Source organism: Condylura cristata, unplaced genomic scaffold, assembly GCF_000260355.1.
Source record: "Condylura cristata isolate star-nosed mole 26May11 unplaced genomic scaffold, ConCri1.0 scaffold00004, whole genome shotgun sequence".
NCBI lineage: Eukaryota > Metazoa > Chordata > Mammalia > Eulipotyphla > Talpidae > Condylura > Condylura cristata.
This window is the reverse complement of record NW_004567105.1, coordinates 51,645,081-51,672,126: the sequence shown is the minus strand read 5'-3', so window position 1 is coordinate 51,672,126 and position 27,046 is coordinate 51,645,081. Positions and strand designations below refer to the sequence as shown.

The following is a 27,046-nucleotide window of genomic DNA, read 5'->3' as shown; positions in this document are numbered from 1 at the left end:
GAAAAAATAATAATAATACTGAACAGCTATATAGCAGAAACATTTTATGGGGGTGGAGTAGGGAATGAGATCAAAAACAGCAGAGGGAGGGAAATGCACTGGACTATGGTGATTTGGTGATGGGAAGCCCATGGGGATTACAACTGAGAAGGAAAAATGCACAAAGTGATGTAAAAATAAACTATTATATTATTTTTTTAAAAAGATCATCTGTAAAGCAACCTCCTTAATTAAGCACAGTTAACATTTTGGATTTTCCTATAAAATGGTATTATGCCTTTATACTCTGTTTCATAGACTGATTTTCTATTTAGAACACCTAATGAACATTTTCCCATATCTTAAGCTTTCCTCTTCAGCATCTATTTTATTGGCTGAAATGTGTTTTCTCTTAGGTAAAATAAAATCTTTAATCTGTGGTGGGAAATAAGGTTGCTTCTACTTTTTCACTGCCATGAATATTATGTGAACATATTTGGACATGATGCTCTTATCAAATCCCTGAATACAGTAACTTGTAACAAATTCCTAGAGGTAGAGAAGCTAGGTCAAAAGATTTCTCCCTTATAATGATGTTTTGTTGCAAATTAATAGATTATGGAAAGGTTAGAGTAATAAATTATTTCAACAGTGGTTATGAGAATACACATTTCTATAACATGTGATATATTATTTTACCAGTAATATCTTTCTTTTAAAGTTCCTTTATTGTCTGCCAATACACTTATATAACTCAGATTACTAAAGGAATATATAAAGATAATCATATAGTCAGTTCATCTGTATTTTCCTTTGTGAATATCAGTATATGCTCTATGTCCTGATTTCTACTGATATGAACTTAAGTAATGATTAGACTTAAGCATGAGCATATAACATAACACTAAATCCCCTACATATTCCTCTCCCAAGAAACATTTTATCTATCTTCCCTATTTCTTTTAACTAAGGGCCAATCATTACCCTTTGAGACAGGATAGTGTATTTTTTTCAAGCTTATGACAAAGATATTGAAAATATGGGTTGAATTCATTCTTTTTTAGGAAAAAAAAGAGTAAAATATGGTCTCTTTACATAACCCTATTTAGCAAGTTCAAAACCACTGAGATCAGAAATAGCCTTGAATGCATTTAGTCAATTGATGTTGATGTCTGATAAAGAACAGAAAATATATAGTATAAGTTATTACAATAAAGAGAAGGTTACTCTGTTTTCTGAATTGAAGTTGGCTGAAAAGAAAGTAGAGTAGTATATCAGAAAGTCGTATGTCAAGGAATATCTTTGAATATAATGAATATAAAATACTAAGCAGATTCCTACTTATTAAAACATCCATAAAGTTCTGAGTTAGATATAAAGATTGATAACAAGAACTTCTCTACCAGTTAAAGTAATATGACATCATACATATATTAATTCAATAGACCCTAATGAGTACCCACTACATGGCAAGTAATATACTCAGAATATTAGTAAATAAGGCAGGGATGAATCTTCATACTCAAGAAGATAGCATTCTGGTAAAGGATGGGCAGTGAGGGTATGACAGATAATAAAAAGATAAAAATAAATGAATAGAAATGAAAAACAGTGAAAGATTGTGATGAAAATAGAATGGGGGATGGAATAATGAGAGTCTTAGTGAGGCCTGAGGCAAGGGAGAACTTAAGATTAGGTGACTTTGGAAGACCTTTTGGAGAAGCTGATAAGGTGTGCCAATCATGCAAAAATCTTAGCAAAGAGCATTAACAGTCAAGGGAACAACATATGCAAAAATTCAGAATCAATGTGATATGTTGAGGAAATGGATAGAAGGCCAGTGAGTTAAGCATGTGGGATGAAAAGTGTAGATTGATATACAGACTGAAGTCTTAGTGAGAAGCAGGGATGTCATTCTAAGGTGAAGTGATGCCACTGGAAGATTTTAACAACCCAAATATGTCATGAGACCCCTCTAGCTGTGTGTAGTCATGTGTCATCATGGGACAAATGGGGAGACAGTATTACCAGTTAGGCAAATATTGTAGTCACTGAGGTAAGAGATGTTGGTACCTTGAACCAAGGGAGTAACTATGGAGGCAAAAAGAAATAAGCCATAAAATCATGTAGTGTTCATGTTAAAATCTGTGGCACTGTTTGGATTCTGTCCTAAGTAGAATATGATATATTTATAAACATGCTTCTCTAGGTTTTATATACACTCACTCCTTCATCCTAAGCTCATGCGTCGCTAAATTCACAAGGCAACCAAGCTAGTGAGAGGTCATATTAAGATTTGCATAGGTCTGTCTGATTCTGAGCAAGGAAACTTATAGTAAATACACTATAGTGTCTCTGTTTAACCTTCATTTAATCCACCTTAAGGGCAGAATTGTCCCATTCAAACCAGGACACAGCTGAGTATTGCTAAAGGTTCTTAGAAGGGGAAGAGCAGCAAAATAACCAGAAAGGGAGAATCTAGTTCCAAATGCAGGTTTCTGGGTCCCACCCTGAGAATGAGGAAGCAGAATCTCTAAGGTTGGGGGCTCTAACATGCACTTAAAAAATGCTTCCATGGGGCCCTCCCTGGTGGCGCAGCGGGTTAAAGCACAGCACTGAGAATCTGAAGCCACTTCCTCATGAGTTCGATTCCCGCCTGCAGCCTGCCCCGGAGGAGACCACATGGTGAGCCAGACCTCTCCTGGCCCGCCCGCTGCTTCCCTCAGCAGTGTACTTCGTAGATCTGCCTATTCTGCTCCCCACTCTGTCTCTGGTGAAGCCTCTCACCGCCCCTGAGCCTCTGGCCTGTACCCCAGTTCTGTATGCACAAATAAATAAATAAATCTTTAAAAAAAAAAAAATGCTTCCATGTGACATTAAAATTTGTAGAGTACAAAGTAGGCATTCAAATATCTGTTGAATGAATAGCTGTAATGGAAAAGTTAGACAGGAAATGAACATCTAGGGTAACTCATTTTCCAATCCCAGATTCACTGAAAATATAAGCTCATTTTGGGTGAGTCAAAGTAGAGCTTCAGTTAACTCATTTGGAACCACATGAAAATTCAAGTGACTAAAGTGTATGACAGACTCGGACCTCCTGGAAACACTCTTTTTCAGTGACGACCAGGTATTAAGTCGGGCTATTTCCCTAAGTAAAGAAGTGTAAGCTCCTCAATTGGAAAGTACCACCAACTTTAAAACCAAAACAATTTTTAGAAATTTTAACTATTTTTTAAAATTAATTAGAAAATCACTATTTTGATCTTTTAGCACGTTCAACACAAGGGTGACATATCTATTTTGATACAAGCACAATGCTTAGGACCCATAAGACCTTTAGAGACCCATAAAAACTGTTTTAATGTCTTAAAAATCAGAAGAAAACATTAATATATTCTACTCTGGAATATATTTAAATTTTACCAATGCAGTTTTAAAATATAATTTTTTAAGTCAAGAAAGAGCCCATGAAGGCAACAGTGCTGAAGGGCACACAGAGGTCATAATGTGGCCCTGTGTACTCACAGCTCTGGGGCACATTAACAGGCGTCTTACCTGACAGGCATTGTACAGGAGTTGATGTTCAAACTTCTTGATCCCCAAAATATTCTGGAACATTTCGTAGAGTTGCTCTTTGCTGAGAATCAGCTCAGAGGCCGCACTGGCTGTCATTCGGGCTTGCTGCTTCCTGGGATCCTCTTCCCCTCGGTAGATGGCATCAAACTTGGCCATCCAGGAGCTTAGCACAGTCTCCTTGCTGAGGCCATCAATCTCAGGCAGGCTGCGCACTCTCTTCTCGATGTGTTTCTTGAAGACCTCCCGAGAGTCATTGGCAGAGCAGCCTCCACTCTGTACCATGCGGGCCACACGGTCACTCTTGAGGAACACCTGAGCAGGAATAGAGATAGGAAAGACATTAGGAAGTTGACCCTCAAGGTGTGAGACACCAGGGTTTGGGGGGTAGGCAACCCTGGTCACTAGAATCTGAGGCCCCTGTGTGTTTACATCGGCCCTGCGACCTCCTACTTTTGCAAAAGCAGAGATATTACCCACATATTTTTGCTTTTGTGTCCAAATCTGGAAAATGAGTAAATAAAATACTTACCAGTTTGCTACAAGATTAAATGAGACAGCATAAGCATACAGTACACAAAGTGAGCCCAGCCAGCTGGGGAGTTCCTCTGCACTTAGTAGCTGTATTTCTTCAGTGAGTTCACCTTTTTCAGTACCTCAGTTTTCTCATCTTTAAAATGAGGACACCACTATTTCAAAAAGAAGATTTCATGAATCTTTCAAGTGACTTCACTTGGGTTCCTTCATTCCCTATGCATCTAACTGCCTGGTAGAGAAATCTTAGTTGTTTTTCTGGTGCTGCCTGAGTCCTAAGAGCAAATCATTCATTGAATGTGAAAAATACTTTATTTTTATGAAAGGCCTACATTATTACTTGCCTTTCCTGTTTTTGCTAGCTAAAAGAATTCCAAAGAGGTTTATCACTTTTATGAAAAGATACAGTAAGGGAAGAAAACCACACTCAGCATTGGTTTTGCAGCAGACACTCTAGAGGCAGAGACACCTCAAGCATCAAGAATGGCCGTGCTAGACTTCTTCCCTGAGAACTACTTTAGGCAAGCTTTATTTGTATCATATTGTTCCTGCTTACTATATGTTAGTGTTATTGTTCTATTTTTTTCTTATATTGCTGTTATTTTAGGTCTTCTGTGCAATTTGGTATGATTGGGTAGGCTATTTTGGGGTCTGGGAGTACTCACAAATCTTTCCATATAAATTAGTGCAATTTCTTCCTCACTTATGCCATTTTAACCCATAAAATATTCCAGAGTAACTGCTCACCTTTTGGATGGTAGAGGAAGTCTGTATGTATTTAATATCTGTCTCCCTTCCTGAAATGTAAACTCCATGTGGGCAGAGACAATCTGTGTCTTGTTCCCATAATATCATCAACCCCTCATATAGCATCTGGCACTTTGAAAATGAATGAACAAAGAAGGCAGGCACTAGATTTAGTTCATTATGTATCAAGGCTCCAGAGAGGAAAAGGAAGTCCCACTTGGTAACTCAATCTAGTTGACCCTAAAATAATGGTCTTGTGACTTCACTTGGGTTCCTTCATTCCCTATGTGTCTAACTGCCTGGTAGAGAAATCTTAGTTGTTTTTCTGGTGCTGCCTGAGTCCTAAGACCAAATCATTCATTAAGAGAATTTTACTTCTGCTTCAGTGCCCACCATTCACCAGCTTACACCAGCTATGTGGTTCTGGGATGTAATACAAGGTGGTAAAACTGCTGCTTCATATCCATAGAGAAGAAACATCTGACAGTTTTGTGCTGTGTCCTGGTTACACTTCATAAAATGCATAAATATCCTTCCAGAGGCAGAACAAACATTTACTTCCTGTCAGATTTCAGGAAATGTCCTTATTGACCATGAGACAGGATGACTTGGGGGGCATCTCACTGCTTCCTATTTCATCACAAAGCCTTCTCAGGGAGGAGAGATATTAGAAAGTGGCCTCCATTTATTGTCAACTTAATGAACCAATTTAGGAAGAAAGAAGGCTGAGGGTTTGCTTCATAGGCTAGAGGCCATGCCTGCTTCCTTGTGCCTGAGAATTGGTACACAGTTGAGATCTTAGAGTTTCACTTAAAAATCAATTACAGAAAAAAGTTCCAAATAAACCCTCCAGACTTATGAGTCTTAATGAACTAAATTCACCTGAAAATCTATACTACTTAATATAGACAGTTTCTCTACCTAACACATTATTTGCCAGTTTTAGGTCTAGTTTGCAAAGAATATCAAAGTTTGAAGGCATATAGAGTAAGTTTTTGGGTAATAGTACAACTGGTGGCAGGAGCTATACAAGACCTAGAACACCCTAGCTTCCAACCTGCTGTGTGATCATGGGTAAATCAATGCCCCTGGTCCTGCACCCCCTCCCCTGCTCCATACTCTGGGGGAAGTAAACCTTCTGGCTTACTGGTTATTAAGATTTTACTGTACTTCATGAACTTATTAATTTTTTCTTCAGTAGGTGGAAGTCACTGTGTCAGGTGCCATGGTGAGCATCATCCAAATAATCCTACAAAATGTCACTACAATCTGGGACAAGTGTTATCAAGGGAAGGTATAAGGTTCTGGGGTGCAAAGAGTCAGGACACTGTTCTGCCTACAGTCAAGAAAACCTCCCCAAAGAAATCTCATTTGAGAGCTGTGAAATATGGACAGAAAAGTGAAAAAAAACATTTCAAAGGAAAGGAATACCAGGTAAAAAGAACCTGAATGTCTGAGAAGATTAACAAGCCAGTGTGGCTGTGGCATGAGCCCGGGAACACCTATGTAAGATTGGCAGGAAGGGTTCAGATGGCCAAGAGCAAGGGGGGCGTATTAAGGATGTTGGTCTTCATCTGAAGGACACTGGGAAACCACTGGATGTTTTAAGATTGGACAGAGCCAATTAATTTCACATTTCCAGCTCTCATGTTGAAAACAGGCCAAAATGGGGGCAACAGAATAGAAAGGGAAGATAGTTGAGAGATTCTTGCAAGGATACAGGTGAAGATAATGGTGGTGTGATGCAAAGAAAGTATATCTTTGTTGTCATTTCCAATAAATAGAGATGACTTAAGAATATTCAATCAACAAAGAATATTCAATCAACAATGAGTTACTGCTGTCTTACCCACCTATCCATACCAGTATCCTACAAATCTAGACCAGACCCTAGTTAAAAGCACTAAGCACCATATTCCTTCCTCTTCCCCCAAAGTTCTTCTGTAGCTGCCATTTGTTATTTGTCTTTGTGACTGATTAATGTTTGAGTCTGCCACTAGACTATGAATCTAGGAATCAGAGCTACAGCTATTTCTTTCTATTCCTTCAAGTGCTTAATGTAGTATTTAGCACATGCTTAGTGCTATGTTGAATATATAACAGGACCAAAGAAGAGAACCGATGGGACTATATACAGATGGGAACAAGAGGGTAAAGGGGAAAACAGCAGGGACAATATATTGGATCATCAAAATAATTGATTAAGGCTATTTTGTCCATGCAGCCTGATAACTGGGGTAAAAAATAAACATACTGGCATACTGGTGCTAAGTCACATCAGTAACTAGCTTGGTGACCCTTGGATCCTGCACAGGTTGTCAGCTTTACATAGTCCCTTCCTTTGTATATAGTCACCAGTCTATAAATATTTGTTGAACTAGTGGTGACTTTAGACAAGTCACTTAATCTCTGTCAACCTCACTCTCCTTCACTGCCATAACAGAGTTAAGTCCAGTGAATCTCTTTGAATGACAACCAAATTGAGTGGAATTCAAAATGTGGAGGACTCTTTCTATTTAGAGGTAAGATAAGACTTGCAGGTTCCAGAATGAGACCAGATGAGTGCAACCTGAAAAGGGTAGAGAAAGGAGGCTGAAGATTGAGGAGACAGCAAAGATGAATTGTGAAAAGGAGTTAAGAGAGCAAGGGAGGGAAGGTGGCAACAGAAAACTAATTTTTTTAAGCATATCACCTCTCATTGCCAGGTGGTCAGACTTGCCCTACAGTAAACACAGCCACTGATTAACACGTGCTTGTATGTCTCTAAAACAACCTTTTTAATTCATTTGTACTGGGCACTCTACCTGGTGTGTTTGCTTACTGTTGTTTTTTTTTTTTTTTTTTTTTTTTCTGGTGGCTGTCACAAGGGATTCTAACCCCAGGCACAGTTTGTGTGACACATCCATAAATCCTTCCGATTCCTCTGCCAACTTCTAGACAGGTCATAATGGGAGATGGAAGATAAACAAATAAATACAGGATGGTGAAGGGCAGTCAATTTGGCGACTTGACCTCATCTATCAGTCCTTCCCTCCATCACAAGAGCCAAGCAACCTCACGGTTGTTTCAGAAACACACCAGCACATTAGCATTTAATGACTGCATACAGTACCAGTGAAGTTAGCCCAGCCCCCACTTCCTTGCTGACAAGCTAAGAAACCAATACAAATCCTCTCCTTCCTGTTTCATGAAAGCACATTATATAGCATACACAAGGGAAAAACCTAGATGTTGAAATAAAGATTTTATTAAAAACCACATAAGTGGTTACTACTAATGAAAGTTGCATGGAAAATGCGAAGAGTAGACTATAGTTTCACATGTCCTGTATTCAAATCCTGGCTCTCTCAGTTATTAGTTTTGTTACCTGAGCAACTTAATAAATATTCTAGTTTTCAGTTCCCTCTTTTTTAAATGGGAATTGTAAAAACCCTACCTTGTATGATTTACTGAGGAGTTTATGAGACAAATGCATGCTAATTGCTTTGTGCAGTGCCTACTACAAGAAAATGATAAAACTTGTTATTTTAATATAGAATACTATAGCCATGACAGAGCTATCTTTCTATTATCATGAGAAAATTTCCATGATCTATTGCTAAATCAGAGACTCCCACTGGCAAGAGTGGGGACAAGGGTAGCGTGACCTTAGGTTACAAACATCATAGGTAATAAAACATTGTACTGATAAAAGTATATCACATGTAGCTTCTTTAGAGGTAGGGAAGAGACTGACAATTACTGCGTTAATGAAAAAAGTGTATTGTTCATGTTTGTCAGTAATTTTTTTTTAAAGATTTATTTATTTGTGCATACAGAACTGGGGTACAGGCCAGAGGCTCAGGGGTGGCGAGAGGCTTCACCAGAGACAGAGTGGAGAGCAGAACAGGCAGATAGACACTGAGGGGAGCAGCAGGCGGGTCAGGAGAGGTCTGCCACCCATGCGGTCACTCCGGGGCAGGCGAGAATCGAACTTATGCAGAAGTGGCTTTAGCTTCTCAGTGCTGTGCTTTAACCCGCTGCGCCATCAGGGAGGGCCCTGTCAGTAATTTCTTAATGTGGAAATCAAATCAACCTGAAGTTGCTGGGTCAGTCTTTTCTGAAGCTTGGTTATTGTTATTTCTTTCAATTACAACAACATTAGGTGTAACTATTGTTTTTGTCAAGCATAATTTAACCATAATCAATTTCTGTTCTAAGCAAATAAAGAAGAACACATCTATATCTGTATGGACACAGTGAAAATACATAAAAAATATACATGCTGAAATTTAGCTGATGGAATTACAGGTATTTTTCTAAGCATTTTAATTTAGATTTTTTTCTATACTGTCTATTTTTATAATTGACATGTTTTATTTTGATAATCACTAAAATACCTCTGTTACTTCTATTGTGGCAAGGTGTAAGTTATTAAAATAAGAGGCACCTTTAAATCTTAAAAAGTCTCTTCACCAAAAAGTATGGGGTATGGTGGTAGGTTAGAGCAACAGCAGTTCTTGTTCCCTTTTATACATCCATTCCCCATTTCCTGAAACTACAGAATGGACTGATTCTATCAACTTTCAATTCTCTTCTACTTAGTAGGTGGTAACGTGCTAGATTTATAGCAAAGCTCTGTGTGTGTGTGTGTGTGTGTGTGTGTGAGTGAGAGAGAGAGAGAGAAAGAGAGAGAGAGAATGTATTTATATATTGATCTAAACATAAATTAAATTTTAATAACAACAGGAAGGTCCAATTACAATGATGAAACTGAGAATCAGCTGAGCTCTACCACCAGTTCTCATGCAGCAGAAACCATATTCAACCCCACATCCTTGTACTCAAAATTTATCCTCATAACCACTCTGACCTCTGCTCCCTCCTTCCTCATCTGAGTGTTCCCCATATAATGCCTGTAGAGTGGGTACTTATTCCTCTCCCAGGGCTATATTTGCTTTAAGGTCACTAAGGAATTACAGCAGTAATTGGATAAAACATAGCTTCATTTTAGGAAAAAAAAATTGTCAGGTTTGGCCTGACTTACATACTTTGTTTACAATAAATAAAAAAAAAAAAAGGTCAATCATAATGACTGAAAAAGCCTGTGACCTTGGTAGAGGGCACCTGCACCTGCAGTTTGGCCTGCCAGCATCCTTCCTCTTCTGGTTTAGCTCAATCTGAGAACAGCTTTACCCACTGCATGCCATTTCAGTGGGGTGGCAAGTGAGACCTAGTCTTTCACTGGCAAACTGGTGGGTTGGGGACTGAATCAGGTACCCTCCCCTTTGGGGGTTCATATTCAAAGTGAGTGGAACAGTGATGGGATGAGGTGTGAATAATTCCTACTAATGGTAGATGTCTCCTTACATCCTGCTACCTGGCTCTCTAAAGCTGCTGGTGTCAACCTTCTCCAAAGCGTGGTTATATTCTCCAATTACAGCAATAGATGTTATTAGTGACCTTGACTAAGCCTCAGTCAGTTTCTGTTGTTAGAACTGAAGAATTCTGTCTCATACAACATTGAAAGCTAGTTTGAAAAAAAAAAGGGGGGGGCCCTCCCTGGTGGCGCAGCGGGTTAAAGCACAGCACTGAGAATCTAAAGCCGCTTCCGCATGAGTTCGATTCCTGCCTGCCCTGGAGGTGATCACATGGCGTGGCAGACCTCTCCTGACCCGCCCGCTGCTCCCCTCAGCAGTGTACTTCGTTGATCTGCCTGTTCTGTTCCCCGCTCTGTCTCTGGTGAAGCCTCTCACCGCCCCTGAGCCTCTGGCCTGTACCCCAGTTCTGTATGCACAAATAAATAAAAAAAAAAGGGGGGGGGAGGGGTCTTTATTACAGAAGATCAACTAAAAACAAACAACATAAAACAAAACATAATCATTGCAGTTTCACTAACTAAAGCGCAGAATTGTGCTGAAGAAGTGTTTGTACCTCATCCATCACATTTCTTAACAATTTCTCCCAGGTTTCCTTCCAGGCAGGAAAAAGTGAAAAAGGTTTTGTGAAACTTTTTCTATCCACCTCTTTTCTCAGATGCCACGGCCAGTGTGCGAAAGAAAAAGGATGACGGGTGGGAGGAATTAGGGCAAATGTCTTAAAAGAACAGAGAGATTATAAAAGATGAGAGAATTATGAAGAAATGGGGGACTGTCCTGTTTTAGGAATGTGGCTGAGGGAACAGGCTGAAGTTGCTAGGATGGATTTCAGAGCATCCATCTGGGGGCCCAGCCCTCAAAGCCATAATGGAAAAGGCCAGATTAATATGATGGCCAGCTTCACCCATTTTGATAATCAGGGTCAGAAAAAACAAAATAAGCCAACCTGCTATCAATAGCCATCAGGAACCTCACAATCCCATTATGCTGGCCCAACATAAGTCCAAGACCTTGTTGTTAAGGTTGGTCATCTGAATTTCTGAGTTCAACTGGGTTGTATTGGCTAAGATGAAAATAGGACAGTGTCATTTGCTCATTTTTTAAAATTTTCTTTACTACTTTAGAATACTGACAAACCATTATTGTCTAAAATAAGCACAATGACTAAAACCCATTTTTTCTAATATAGTAATCTCAGTACTTTTTAAGGAAAAAAAACCTTTAGAAATGTAATTACTATTGATAAAATGGGATGTGAAGGTGTTTTAAGTCAGAGGAGAAAGAGAGAGAGAGAGAGAGAGAGAGAGAGAGAGAGAGAGAGAGAGAGAGAGAGAGAGACTGACAGACAGAGATAGTGACCCCTGGACCTCTTGCTGGAATTCTTAATAAAGAGGTCCTATCTTTGCTTTGAGGTTGCTAAATTGATAGGACAAACTTGGAGTTGTGAGGGTCCTCTTGCATGGGGAAATCCTGCCAAAGAATGAAGCCAATACAGGGAAGAGCAAGGTCTAAGTGTACAGAGAAAGAGAGTCATCCCATTGGCATCTCTGGAGCTTCTGGATCCAGCCACAGCATAAGTTAAGTCTGCATCTATATTTTTAAACTGCTCGAGCAAATAAATCTCAGTTTTCACTTAAGCCAGTTTGAGCTAGGTCTGCCATTTGTGTCCTGACCAAGATGGATGGTGACAGGAAAACAACAAGATCTCAGAATAGGGTAGAAGACATCAGTTTTCCACCAGTTAAGAGTAAAGGAAAAGAGAGAGGTAGGAGCACTCCTATATATAGTATAACCCCTGGTCCCTGACTATGGATTTCTACTCCAGCTTAAACTTACCTGGAAACTTCATCTCAATACTTTCTAAAGTATTGCTAATGACTAGGTAAAATAATTAACACCCCCACATTATTCCATGCTACTCAAGTCTTAAAATTAAATATTCGGGAATTTTTCAATGGCTGTATTTCACCAGATGGAAAGAAGCTCTTTGAAATAAACTAGCCACTGTAGAAGTAAAATATCAAGATCAATATAGGAATAGTGGTAATTTCCAGGAACTCATTATTGATTTTCAAATTTAATTAATAGACAGAAACAGTACTTTCTTTTAATTTATATCATTAGCCAAATGCACTTTCTAATTAAGATTTGTAATCTATAAATTTATAAACTGGTGAATGGCTCTAAGCATGGAGAACTATTGATAAAGGTCGGCCTGGGGATGAACAGATTTTCAGAACTTGAGAAAGGGGAGAAAATTAGTTTCCTTCCCTGGCCATATCTGGAAGCTTCTTTGGTCAAATATATTTGAGCTATTTTCAGGCATACCATCATTATAACTCCAAATGTCATTTCCACTCACCATTAAATTCAACTGAAAAGTTGTATCACATAAGCTAAAGCAGCGAGTTCAACACATTGACAATAACTACTACTACTTGCAAAATGAAAAAACTTCCATTTGACAAATACAAAAATAAAGCTGACTACTGAATCGATCCAAATATCAACTCCACTGAGGAAACTGTAAGATGAGACTGTAGATGGGCCAGGCAAACATTACAGATGCAAAGGCTGTTTACTATTAAACACTACTTAGCAAACCAATCAGTATTTTCACAAGGTCTAACTGCAATCCTTGCTCCACTCTCTTCATGAAAGGAGTCAAGTACTTTAGCAAGTAGGCAGGAGAGTTTTACCAAATCAGGATTTTGCTGCCTAGCTTTCACTCAAACTAACATTTTCAAACCATCTGTTGCGAAATGGAGTGCCTGCTGTGCAGATAAAGCATATGCTGGGAGTGTCAGCAAGGCAGGAACTCCAATATTTTTGTTTTGAAATAATTTACTACCTAGTAACTTTAAAAAACAGAAAAGGGAAGGGAGAAAAATCAGTGAGGCACCCAGGAATAAAAAATCAATTGTTTCGATTTCCTTACATGTATCTTACAATTTACTATCATTTTGAGTTGCACACGGAAAGATGCCATGTTTTTCAATGCTTAGAGATGGATTTCTAATGGCTGTATGCTAGCCTTGCCAATGGGTAATACTTTGGGGCACAGGATTTCAAATACAGAGAGTATTTCTCTCTTTCACATTAAAATAGATTAAAATATCTTTCCTTAGCAAATAATCATTTTGAAAAATATGCATATGTCAAATGAATGCTGCCAGCAAAAAGGAAGGCATGTCATGTCCACTTACTGATGATAAATACATGTTAGTCAATGCACACTGTGAAAGAATAATTATAAAATTTAAAAATATACTGTAATTCCATATTCAACATACTCATAAATAATCCTCTGAGGTCTGGAGGTGAAAATTTCCTTGTGATATATTCTCTCCTAAGAACAATACTGAATTTTGGATAGTGCTATAACTTGCAGAAAAGAACTCACAACATTTTTTAATAGAAAGAACAAGAAGGCTAGTGAAGGCACCATATTCAGAAGGTGTTAACATCCTTTAAAATAGGGTGTGACTGTGGGAAAGTGGTCCTCACTCCAAGTTTTAGCTTATAGCATTTTTAATAGCTGTGTGACCTTGAATAATTGACCTAACTTCTCTGAACCATGATCATATCATCAGTAAAATAAGAATGCTACTGGCACCTAACTTACAAGATTATTGTAAAGATTACTGGAAATCATACATAAAGCATTCAGTACAGTGCTTAATAGAAGCTAGTCTAGGCTGGTAAATAGAAGCTTCTATTTGCAGATTTGCCTAAAATAAAATACCGTAATTCCAGAAGAGTATAACCCATCACCAACCCCTATGCCTCAGAAGGAAGAGTCGGTAGAAAGTCAAGGCTGTGGTTCCCACTGAGCCCTGGGCTTCAGACTGGGGCAGTCTTAGTCTCCTGCAGGGTTTACCTCATAGTAACTCTGCACAGCATTCATGAAGGCTTCATCAGCCACAATCTGGGTTTCTCCATTGAGGAAAGCCTGAAACCGATCCTTGACTGTTTGCAGCTGCTGTTTGCTGATCTGTAAGAAACAGAGAAAGAAGGGACAGTGAGGACTCGTTCTAGATAGAGACCATAGTTACTTTATATTAAGGTTTTATATGAAGATGCCATTGGAGTTGGCCTGTACAGCTGTATAGGAGTTAATGCATGATTAAATTTGCAGGAATTTTGTGAGTTAGTTGTTAAATACATTTATGTAATACAAATTAAAATCAAATGTACTGTATACTCAAAATTCATTGTTTCTTTTATATCCTGTCTAGTTATATATACTATTATTTGTGGTTTTGAGGTTACTTATATCTGTTGTATTTGTATGGTAAAAAATGATATTAAATGGAGTGCTATCACATCTTCTCTCCACTTCACATTTATTGACATGTTATTAGAAGCTAGATATCAGCTGAGGTGACAGTATTTACACCATGGAAATTGACAAATGCTTCAAATTAGGATTTCTTTTTTAGAGATACTTGTTCAACACACCATTATATAGCCTCTTAGGTGTTTTGAAATATCTTGCTTTACAAAGGTTACAGTAATTGAAACAATGGTACTGGCATAAAAACAGACACATAGACCAATGGAACAGAATTCAAAGCCCAGAATAACTCCCCCTACATGTATATATGTCTCTCTATCTCTCTCTCTCTATACACACACACACACACATACAGTCTATATATGGTGTATATATGTCTGTGTGTGTATATATATGTATAGATATACATACAGTCTATATATGGTATATATATGTCCATATATACATATATATATATATACACCATATACATACAGTCAACTAGCCCCTGTATACAGTTAACTAATATTTGACAAGGAAAGCCAAGAATACACTGCAGCCCATGTTCACTACAGAACTATTCACAATTTCTAAGACATGGAAACAACCTAAATGTCCACAGATGGACAAATGGATGAAGATAATATACAGTCTGTGTGAACTCCCCTCTAAACACACATATATATTAGTCAATGTTTAAAAACAGAAGGAAATCCTGAATTTACAACATAGGTGGACCTTCATGGCATCATGTTACGTGAAATAAAACAAAGACAAATAAGATATATTCTTACATGTAGAATCTACAACAAACCCAACCCACAGAAATAAAGAGTATAATGGTACTTTCCAGAACCTAAGGGGTGAGGGAAATAGGGAGAGATTTACTAGTGTACAAAATTGCAGCCATAGACAAAAATGGGAAATTTCCAGCCACAGAATAGGTGATTTAATACACAGCATAGTGACTATACTTGACAATACTCACCATGTACTTGAAAGTTGTTAAGAGAGTATAGCTTAAATGCTTCACCACAAATATAAAAAGGGTATCTTAGGAGATACAGGTACTAATTAAAGTGGTAATCATTTTATAATACATATACAAGTCATAACATTTATAACATATATGTTGTATGTCAGTAGTACCTCAGCAAAAATTGTGGGGGGAGGGGAAGAGAAATACACTGCTAAGTGCCACATGTAGAGGTTTTCAAGCTTTCTTCTTGCTATATCTCTGATCACTTGACAGGTGACGTTTAGGTACAAGTTATATACCTCCAGAATGTGAAGTAAATAATTTGGGCAGTAGATCATATATAATTCTCTACCTCATCAATCCACTTTTCTTTCCCACTTGCAAACCTTTCCTAAAAGACTTCTATCCTCCCTCATTCCCTCTTTCTCTCCTTCGCTGGCCATGTCTCACTCTATTTAAATCTTATGATGCCCCTCCAATACTAAAGCTAGAACTTCCTGCTATCTGATTCCACGGCACACCATTTATTCTACTTGCTAGTTACAGTTAAACCTATTCAATGATCTGTCCTCTCTTGCTATTTGGTTCATCGATGTTTCCCTGGGCCAAACCTAACATGTGCACTCAATATACTCAATACATGCCTGTTAACAAAACAGATGGATGAATGAATAATGTATCTGAAAGATCAAATATTTTCAATAATCTTTAGTAAGTTTTCGATTTATATAAAAACAAAAATCAACTAATACTTTACTTTTAACCATAGGTACAAAAAGTTACACTTTATAATTGATGAAGGAGCACTGTGTTGAGAATGGCTTTTCTAGAAGAAAAAAAGATGACTCCTGTCCCATTTCTGTTGATCCAATGTGTCATCTTGGAAAAGCTACTGATATTCTCTGAATTGGCCAGAGAGTTAAAAGCCTTTCTGGAATAGTGCCGGGTTTAGATAAGTAAATGTCTCATCCTCAGTTTTCTCACTTGGAAAATGGTGCTAATTCTAATTACTACCTTGGAATGGTTAGAGCTATTTAATGACATAGGTTCTTTTCTAAATTTATGAGTTTCTGTAGAAATGTAAGGATCAATGTTAGAATCAATTACTACAGCTCTTGCTAGTAGAAAATAAAGCTCAAAACTACTAGAGACTGAAACCTGTTTTGAGTTTTGGCTTGATCAGGAAACAGTCTTGAGAGTGGACATACATGACACCTGGGGGCTTTTGCTCCTTTTTCAAACTTTCAGATAAGTAAGAAATGCTGAAGTTGGGCAGAAATAAAGGCATTAGCTGGTTCATATTTGTTATGTTCTAGAGTATTACCGGCCAGTATTAGCCATATGAAATTTAAAATTTTATAGCAGTTCTATTTTTAAAAGTAAAAAAAAAGTGAAATGAATCTTAGTATACTTTACTGAACCCCACAATGTCTACTACATTATCATTCAACAAGTAATGATTATATAATAGTTGATTTATAATCTTAAGATTATATGAGATTATGTAACTATTTTATAATCTTACCTTTGCAATCTAGTCTATTTTGTATTCACAGTAAATCTCACTTCATAATAACCATTTTGCACGAATTCAAAAGTCACATGTGGCTAGAGGTTTCTCTGCTGGAGAGCCTAATGCACGGTCTGAACTAATTCTCAAGCTGCTTAAGCTTTCCTATGCTGGCCGAGGGATACTGGCATCAATGGAGTTATAAAACAAAAACAAAAACTACTTATTATGTACTTGAAATCATTTAAAATGAAATCGTAGGCAGTAGTTGATTGTCTTGTAAAAATGACACTGTAACACCACATACTTCTGAGTGACCAGACTTAAGTGAACTGGGCATAAATCTTTACAGTACAGAACCAACTGTGGGATCTCACAGAATTCCTTGCTCAGATATCCTCTCCAAGCCTGGGCCAATACAAACTGCATGATTTTGGTGGGTGGGGTATGATAGGGTCCTGGAGCAGGAGAAGCAAGGGAGACCAATCAAACCTTGCCTTTACCTTGAAGTAAGAGATATAAACTTAGGTACACATGTCTATGAATGACGAAGATTGTTGACCCAGGCCAAGTCCATTATTACTCTAACCTTTTGTTAAATAAGCATGGTGCTCATTTACTCAAGAAATATTTACGGATCACCAAACTTCTGCCTAGTCTCCTGTCTTGGGTCCTGAGGGATAGAAGACCAACAAAGCACATCCGGCCTCTCGCAGCTCTGGCCAGAGCCAGGCGAGGAAGTGGGGGATGAAAACTATTAAGAGTGTCCTTAGAACTGAGTAGATTAGGTGGAGAGGAAAAATCATACCTAAATTAGGGTCCTCCCTGGTGGCACAATGGGTTAAAGCGCAGCACTATGAAGCTATTCTTAGCCACTGCAGTATGAGTTCAATCCCCGGCAGAACTCACATGGCAGACCTCTCCTGATCTGCCCACTGCTCTCCTCAGTACACTTCAGTACATCTGCTTGTTCTGCTTCCCACTCTGTCTCTGGTGACTCCTCTCATCCACCTCTGGCCTGTAGCCCAGTTCTATATGCATAAATTTAAATCTTTTAAAAAATAATACCAAAAATCAAGCAAACCTATAAAAGTAAGTTTTAGGACCTCGGAGGAGAGAGACTGCAGAACATATAACTTTCAAAAAAAAAAAAAGCCCTTCAGAAACATTGATTTCAGTTAAGTTGGAAGAACGTGCATCATAAAGTCACATAAACTTTTCCCTGAACACTTCAAGTTCTCAGCAGAAGAATTAGGGGTACAGATTCTAATGGCAGAGCTATGTTTATGTCTGGGCTTTGATGACTGCCAGTCCATGTTCACTACTTTTCTCACCACTGACCAAACAAGAAAAGGTCTTAAGCCACCCCTCTAGCTATGTCTCACTGAGCAAACACTAAACTTTCCATACCTCAGTTTTTTTTCTATCTATAAATTGGGGCTAATAGTGACATTATAGGATTGTTGGAAGGAATAACTATAATGAGTGAAACTCACTGCAGAGCCTAGCACAGTATAAATAGTCAGTGTTAGCTGCGATGATAATTATCCTCACCTTTCAATCAGTACATCCTGTTCCCTGGAGCAGGGAAACAGTACATCCTGTTCCCTGCTTGTGGGAAAATTTCATATGATCTTCAAAATCCAGACTACGGATTTCTACAACTATCCTTGGTGGAGTTTGGCCTTGTCCAGTACTTTGTCACAATCCTGGGCACATGCTGTGAAGCCATTTAAAACCAGTGCTCAGAGACCTAGCCAGGACTCAGGCATTCAATTGCAAGCTTGGAATCAAAGTAGTCATATGAGTTTAAATCCTGAGTAACCTGGGACAAGTTACTTGTTTCTTTATTTGCAAAATGGGTAATCATAAGAGAACTGTCCCATGATTGCTAGAAAGGTGAAAAGGAAATGGAATGATGTGCTTAAGATCTTACCACACTCAGTGCCTGGCACACAAGAAGCCAAAGGATAAGAGGCAGACCATCAACTGAATGGTCCCAAAGCCCTGCATGACTGGGTCTTTCTTGCTTCCTGGCTTTGCTTTCTCCCATTCTGACCTCTGTCCTCCACTTACTTTGCTCCAGCAATACTGGCCTCTTTTCTCCTTCTCAAGTATGCTCCAGCATGTCTTGCCTGAGAACCTTTGCACTTCACTTCCATCTTCCTATGGTTCCTACCTTTTCTCCCATTGGGTTCTGGTGCCTAGCACCTCCCAGTTTTCCCCAACCACCATATCTAATGTGTGTCCTCCAAACAAATGTACGTCATATTGTCCTGGGCCCTATATATTTCCCTTAAAGTCACCATTTACATTTTCTGAGATACACTTATTTAATTCTATTATGTATACAGAAAAATATCATAAACACAGAGCCGAGAAATTTTTACAAGGTGAACTTCCCATGGAACCAACTCTCCTATCAAGATAAGAACATTATCTGGATCCTGCATCACCCAAAGTCAAGAGAGCCCCTCTTCCAATGTCACCACTAGTCCATTTTTATAGATTAGTTTTGCATAATTGAAGACAATAACAATTTGTTTCTTCTTCATTGCTAAGTGGTATTTAAAGAGTTGTGTTTCTATCAGTAGTTGTCCATTCTCTTAGTGATGGTCATTTGGACTTTATTCTAAAACTTCTTGTTATCTGTATTTTATAAGACCATGTTTCACATGTACAAGAAACATATCTATCTTGTTTACTTCTCTAACCAACCATTTATTGAATGAATGCATGAAAATACCAAGTATATAATGGATACCAGGCACTATGTTAAACACAGGTAATATAAGATATTAGAGATATGACCAAGGAACAATCTTTGCTCTCAGTTTTCTTACAGTACATGTACGCAGAAATCACATATTCATCTTTGATTCCTTAGAACCCTTTTGCAAACTCTCAGGAGTTCACATAAATATACAGGCTAAGAGTCAATGTATGTAATAGTATAACACTGGGTAAGAGTTAATTGGCTTAGGTGGATTTGAACATGAAGGTGACCTTACATGAATACATTGAACTGTCAGAGAAGCTGACAGCACAACTCTAAACAAACAAATGGGCTTCTAGGAGCCACTTTCAAACAGGACCTTCCGAAAATAGAAGTCCATCTAAAAGCATTCAATATGTATAGAAGCCACTTGTGCATCAGATCAGAATTCAGAATTGATATAATGAGTTTCAAGAGCAGAATACGTAAAAAATAAAATAAAATAAAAATTCAAACATCCTTGGTTCAATCCACCTCATTAAACAAGACTTGAAAATTCCCACTGCATTTTTCAGACAGTCTGTAACTTACTACAGCATCATAGAAAGTGGTGAAATGGGATCTACATTGAGGACAAAAGCACAGGTTCTATGTGTTGGTCTCAGGAGAGGCAATGCTGAAGTCACAGCAAACTCAGCTCAAATTCTGGCTTTAACACAAGTCCTTGGGCAAGTAGTTCACTTGGTTTTCTCCTTGTAAATCACAGATAATCTTATCTATCTAATAGGGTTTTTGAGAAGACCAGTTTAGATAATATAGAACACAGCAGAGTGGCATACAGGAAAAGTCCCATAAAAAAATAGTAAGAAGTATTGTTATGATTTAGTTTTTTTCCTTTACAAACTAATTTTTCATCTTCAAATGCTTCTTCCTCCATGTTTTTTTCAGTCTTTTGAAATTATAGTAGCATGCTATTTTTAGTCCTTTTCCTTGACTCTCCTATTTAACAGGCTGAAAAGACAATACTCCTTTCCCATCTCACTGATGCTACAGGTGACCATGAAAGGGAGACAGTGAGCAATTGAGGGTCTTCTGAAAGATATCTGAAATTCTCAAAGGAAACCATCTGGTGATATAACTGTTGTCATCCCATGTGCCCACATCTGATGCTGAGAGGACAAATATATTGTCTAGATCTGAGGTGTTGACTATGTGACTGCAAAAGGACAGTCAAGATGTCATTAAGCTGTCAACCCTCCCAGTTTTGAGGAATGACACCAATGTTTGTAAACACCCATCTCTGAACTCATCATGTGAGATAAAAATGAATAGCTTCGGGCCCTCCCTGGTGGCGCAGCGGGTTAAAGCACAGCACTGAGAAGCTAAAGCCACTTACACATGAGTTCGATTTTCCGCCTGCCCCGGAGGCGACCACATGGCGTGGCAGACCTCTCCTGACCCGCCCGCTGCTCCCCTCAGCAGTGTACTTCGCAGATCTGTCTGTTCTGCTCTCCACTCTGTCTCTGGTGAAGCCTCTCACCGCCCCTGAGCCTCTGGCCTGTACCCCAGTTCTGTATGTACAATTAAATAAATCTTTAAATAAAAAAAAAATGAATAGCTTCTTGTTTTTAAGTCACTTTTTTTCTCTTATTTGCAGCCAAATGGCTACATGTGACTGTCACTGGGTATAAAAAAAAGCATATTTACTAAGGCACTTATTAGTTAATATGCCTCCTCTCAGAGTAACAACTATTTTATAAAAGAGGGGAGAGGCAAGGTTTACCATAAAAAATCTAAAATAGTAGCATTCTAAGCACTGGTAGTAAGTAGTACAGGGAGATGTGCCAATTATAAACACAAGTGAAATTTTTATTTAAAGTTGTAAGGTGAGCACTGTAGGTTACTATTTAATTATATGAGCCATGCTTTTTCTTTTTAAAAGGTTTTTTGAAACATCTATGAAATTTTTCATTATAGACAATCAACACACAGGTCAAACTAATGAGTGCTTTAAAAGTCATGTTAGTCTAGAGAGAGGCAATGTTTACTTAATTTTATTTCCTTAAAGGTTGTAAAAATTTATATTGGTCTATTCATTCTACTAACACAATATCCTCTTTCAACAACCACACAAAAATATTGTATAACCTCAATGAAGTCTCACTTCTAGGAATTTTTTAGAAATTGTATTATCCTAACTAAGTATTAACTTATTTACGCAAAATTCTCCTCATAAGCTTCCAGAGCATGTACATTTACACAATGCATTCTGACAGTGTTTTACATGGGTCTTATTTATTTGATTTGAGAAAAATAATCTATTTCAAAGATTTCTTCTTGGAAAAATATGAGTCATCCTAAAACAGAAGTTGCAGGGGCAGAAGTATCGAATGTAGGAGTAGTTATGATGAGGCCCGTACACTGGACTTCTTATAGAACATGAGTTCCCAAAGTCAAGCATTCACATAATACCTTTATGAGCATGCCTTCTCCGTCCATGTATGACTGTGGGACTATTTGCATTTTGCCTTGAATGGATTTCCAATCACTTTTTTCTTTCTGTGAAGCTATTCTAAGCAACAATACCTGTGAAATCACCAGCTGTATGCATTTAGCTATAGTTAAAATAGGTATCACTTTGCACTACATCTACCACATTTCTGGAAGAGATTCTTCAAAGTTGAAAAAAAAAATCCTGTTGTTTACAGAAGTTCTTGCTCATTAAAAAAAAAATTAAGGGAGTAACAGCTAAATATCTTTTAAGTTATTTGCTAATTTAAAAAATTAACTCTGAACTTTAAAATCATTATGTATGAAGACCAACTAGTCATGCTATTCCTCAGGACCTATTTGGGCATGGGAGAACCCACCTAGGTTTTATAGAGACTCCCTGGTGGTGCAGGCTACTAATGTGAACCATTCCTCTGAAGACAGGTAACCTTTAACTGCAGATATTCTCCTGTGGGTGAGAGGACACAGTGCTGAAGTAATTAACTACAGGCTCACCCCAAGACACTTCATGGTCTCTTTCAGAGGTGTGTATGGCCTTGAGGGATTACAAAATGAAAACACCAGCCTTTCTGAAGCTGAAGTGACTACCAAACAGTCAGACTGTGGGTGATGAAACTTGGGGGCATGTCAGAACAAGCACATTACTAACATTCTAATTTAAAATAACAGAAGTTGTTCCTACACAAAATTCCTTTCAAAAAACAAGCAGTTTTGAAGTTTGGGGTGAAAACCCACAGACAGTACAAAAAAGCAGGTCCAGCTTCCAGGAGCTCTGATATACCAGGATGAAGGGACAGTGACACATTCAACACCTAGCCTGGGCAGCTGGGGATCTTGGAAAAGATAGATATAAAGGCAGAATGTGAGGAAAGTCTTCCACAGATAAGAGCCTGTTAAATTTTGCTGGGAGGATATCACTAAGAATTAGAATGTAGATAAAACTACCTGGACCCTTGGATCCATGATATCCTGTGTTTGTGTGTGGGGCAGAAGATACCTGGAATGATCTAAGAGAAACCAGTACACCAAAACCAACCAGATGGCAGAGGGCATAGAGAAACCAGGCATTCCAATTCTTTGCAACTCAGAAATTATTTTTTGGAAACCTGCCCACCAATTTTAAAAAACACTAAGAAGAAACTAAGGCAGGCTTTACACCCTTCACTTCATTTCACCCTTCAATTCTTTATTTCTTTTTGATCCCAGAACTCTTACAATTTGACTGAGATTTTTTTTATTACAAAGTTTATTTTTACATCATTTTGCACATTTTTTTTTCCATCTCGATTGTAATCCCCGCGGGTTTCCCATCACCAAATCACCCCTGTGCCACCACCATAGTCCCGTGCATTTCCCTCCCTTCTTGACTAAGATTTTTAAGTTCTAAGAAGCCTTTAAAAAGTTATCAATTTCTAGTCATTTATACTGTAATCTTCCATTACCTCCCTCCCTCCCACCCTGCCAACACTAAACTGACATCTGCTCTGCTGAAAGATCAGCAGAGGGTACAGAATGATACAGAAGACAAATAACCATCACTCTGGGGACAGAATAAAATAAAAAAGAAATTATAGCAAAGAAAACTGAAATTAGAAGAAAGGACGAAAAGGTAATACAACAACTTTGTCCAACTCTTGATCATTTTTGCCCAAGGTAGAGTCTAAGGACGCAACTCTAAAGTTTAACACTAGCTGCTCACATTTCTGAAGCCCAGATCCATCCAGCCATTCAGGCATCCAACCATCCAGCCAGTTATTTATTGAGCATCACTATGTAACAAGCACTACTATGCACACTGAGGATGCAGCAGTAACTTAAAAAGCAAATACCATGCCCTTTTGGATTTTAATGAAAACAAAGTCTATATTACACCTCTGATATCATCTACTACTTTGTTTCTCTGAATCACTTGCTTTTCCTAAACTTATCTTTTCCTAGCTTAAAAAAATTGTATGTATTTTACATAATCCTTCATTTTTGTACAGTGTATGCTTTCTCCTCTCAATTATAGTCCCCGTGAATCCTCAATACCTATTCACCCATCCATAGTCCCTTGTGCTCTTCCCACCTCCTTTTTGATCTTTCTCCCTATTCCTCCCCAGTAGAAAGTGTCTGATTTGAGAGCTTTTCATATTTCAAAAACATATTAAATATATACTTTCAGGGCCTAGATAAAAATTACTATTCCTGTTGACACTCACGATGGCTAATGGATGGTATGAATTTGCAACTAACATTTTATATATGTGTATTTAAATACCCCAACAGATAAATTCTTACTCACAACTTTCCATGCAGTCACCAAAGGGAAAGATGGCATCCTGGGTTAGTACTGGGCCATGACGGATGGCCAACCTTCCTCCTCTGGAAGTATACACACAGTTGAACTGTGGTACCTAAAAGCCAAACTTCGGTGTTCTGCCCAGTCTAGCGACACCAGTCCTGGCCAGGCCTCCCATGCCTAACGAGGGTGGGCAGAGAGTCTCTGGATCAGAATCAGGATGTGGAGCAAGGCCCTCCCCTTTCTCCCTGGGCTGATCTTGGGGGTATCCCCAAGGCATTGTGGCTGAGCTGGAGACTGGGGAGCAGGATGTGAATGTGAAGGCTCTGCACATGCGCAAAAGGCAGAGCTGCCAAGCTTCACGCTTCAGGACGCCCCAAACAGGATGTCAGACAGAGGCTGGCGCGGCTGCTTGTCTCCGTCTTAGAGCAGGGTGGCCACCCTCCTACTAACCTGTTCAGAGGCCGAGTCCTGTCGAGGATGTAGGCCTGGACCATCCACCTGGCGCCCGAGCCTTAGCAGGCACTTCCGCATCCACGGGGCGGCCCTGGAACTAACATCTCTTTTCTCAAGTGCCCGTGCAACTTCGTGCTCACAAGCCCTGCCACACAGGTGTTGGCCGTGGAGGCCCACCTAGTTGTGATTCCGGCAGAGCTCTTGGGGCGTACCACCAGAGCTGCCTCCAGCGGCATGTCCAGTACTCTGACTTGGTGCTCTCCTGGGTGCCAGCACCAAACGCTGATGTTCACTGCCCAACTCCAGAAGCTGTGGGGAGCTCACTTGCTGAGCCAGGCTCTGGAGCTGATGCTGGGTATGACCCCCAAGAAGAACCCTTGAAAACCAAGCGGCCACTGACCCCCTCTTCAGCACCTTCAAGTCTGGAGGGAGCTAGATCAAGAAGATGCTGCCCTTTCCCGGCTCTAGGGACTATTCTGCGGCTGCGCATGAAGGACGCTGCCGCTGAAATCCCCACAAAGTTTCCCAGTCACTCAGCTGAAGTCCTGAAACATTGCTACTCAGGTGCCTGGACGTCCTCCTCTCCTGGGAGTTATACGAAGGCGCCCTGGAGTTTTTGGGAGTGACACAGGTGCTTCCAGCTCCTCAGTTCCTGGGCGAAGCGTGTGCACCCCGTGCACAGCGGAAGAAGAGGGCGCAGGGTGTGAGATGCTGACTGGGTGTGGCCGCCACCGCCAGGAGGGTCCGAAAGGCCCAGGGGCTGCCCCCACCGCGGTCTGTGAGGACCAGCCCCAGTCGGGCAGCGGCTGCAGAAGAGGCTCCTTCGCCTTAGAGTGTGTGGCCGGAAGAGGGCAGTGGCTACTTCCTGTCTGTCGCGTGCAGGGGAAGCTGGCCGTTTCACCATGAGCATGCGCGGAGCCTCCTGGCTACTTGGCCCTCCGCACAGGTGATCTGCTTTAGGGCCAATACTCAGAGCCCCAGGACACCAACACAGAGGCGTGCCAGGAAGCCACAGCCAGCATAGAGCCAGCAACCTGGAGGGTGAGGAAAAACCTCCCAGAGGACACAAGAGCCAAAGGAAAGTGAGGCCATAAAGCAGGTGAACAAATTTGACAGGCTCTGCAGATGCGGTCATCCAGCTCACGGGGGATGAAGACAAGCTCACGTGGCTGTAGCATGCTATGTGCGAGACTAATTGGGGGCGAGGGGGAACTCTTCTCGAATACCGGGGTGGAGGATGACCACATTTGTACAGCACTGCCCCACCCAACCCCCACCAAGAACTGGTGCTGCTTCCAGAGATATCCTTATAGTCTGACCCCAGGAAGCTATATCCCTCTCACGACCTTGGAGATCCCTTTCTCCCCAAGTTTTATTACCTGCACTAAGTCTAGGAACTCAACCTTGATTTTTGCAAATGAATTGGTTTCTTTTGTGTGTCAAAAGGACCCTGTACCCAAGCTGCTGCCTAAGGGCAGGTATTTACTGGATTTCACACACTTGCCAGGCCAGAGCAGGTATATGGGCAAGCACTGCCTCTCACAGGGAAAAGAACCTGCTGGAACTTTATATGTAAGGCGAGAATCTCACTTCCAAGTATGTTCTGTCTCTGTCATCACTAAGCACAGGGCTGGTGGCCTGTTTTGCTTTCCCCTTTCTGCCTTAGCCATCTGCTATCTAGTCTATAGCGCTAGAGTTTTCACCAGCTCTGACAGTTGAGCCTCAGCCTTCACACTGGCTTAGACCATCATATGTAAGTGGAAATGTTCATCTCAGAACCTTAAGTCTAATTTTTTGTCTTGTAACATAGAAACATCATCCTGGAATAAAGAATTTTGAGCAAAACACCAAAAATAAATGACAGTCCTTACACAGAAGGGCCTCAGAATTGTTTTTATAAGCACTCAATTGCAGTTTTGAATATAATCTAGACTCTTCCTCTTAGCACCAACTTACACATTGGAAAATTCCCATTTCCAGATAGAAAACAAACTAAAAGTATGACTTTCCTTGAGCAAAAACAAAATGACCAGTCTGAGTTAGACCTAGGTGAGCAGTCTGACTGCTGGGTAATTGGTCTGTTCCCCAGTAAAAGGCAAGCACCCCAAGTTTTTATTTTTTTTT

The 27,046-nt window shown here is 39.5% G+C and overlaps 1 protein-coding gene across 9 annotated transcripts in view; it reads right to left on the bottom strand.

Moving 5' to 3' along the window:
- The window catches only part of CADPS (Ca++-dependent secretion activator), a 428,545-nt gene that overhangs the window by 327,589 nt on the left and 73,910 nt on the right, over positions 1-27,046 (bottom strand). For all 9 annotated transcript variants that reach the window (XM_012735284.1, XM_012735280.1, XM_012735279.1 and 6 more), the window contains exons 2-3: positions 14,074-14,187; positions 3,538-3,870 (exon numbers count right to left, since the gene is read on the bottom strand). In XM_012735284.1, coding sequence (XP_012590738.1) covers positions 3,538-3,870; positions 14,074-14,187 — 447 coding nt within the window. The remainder of the gene's footprint in view (positions 1-3,537; positions 3,871-14,073; positions 14,188-27,046) is intronic.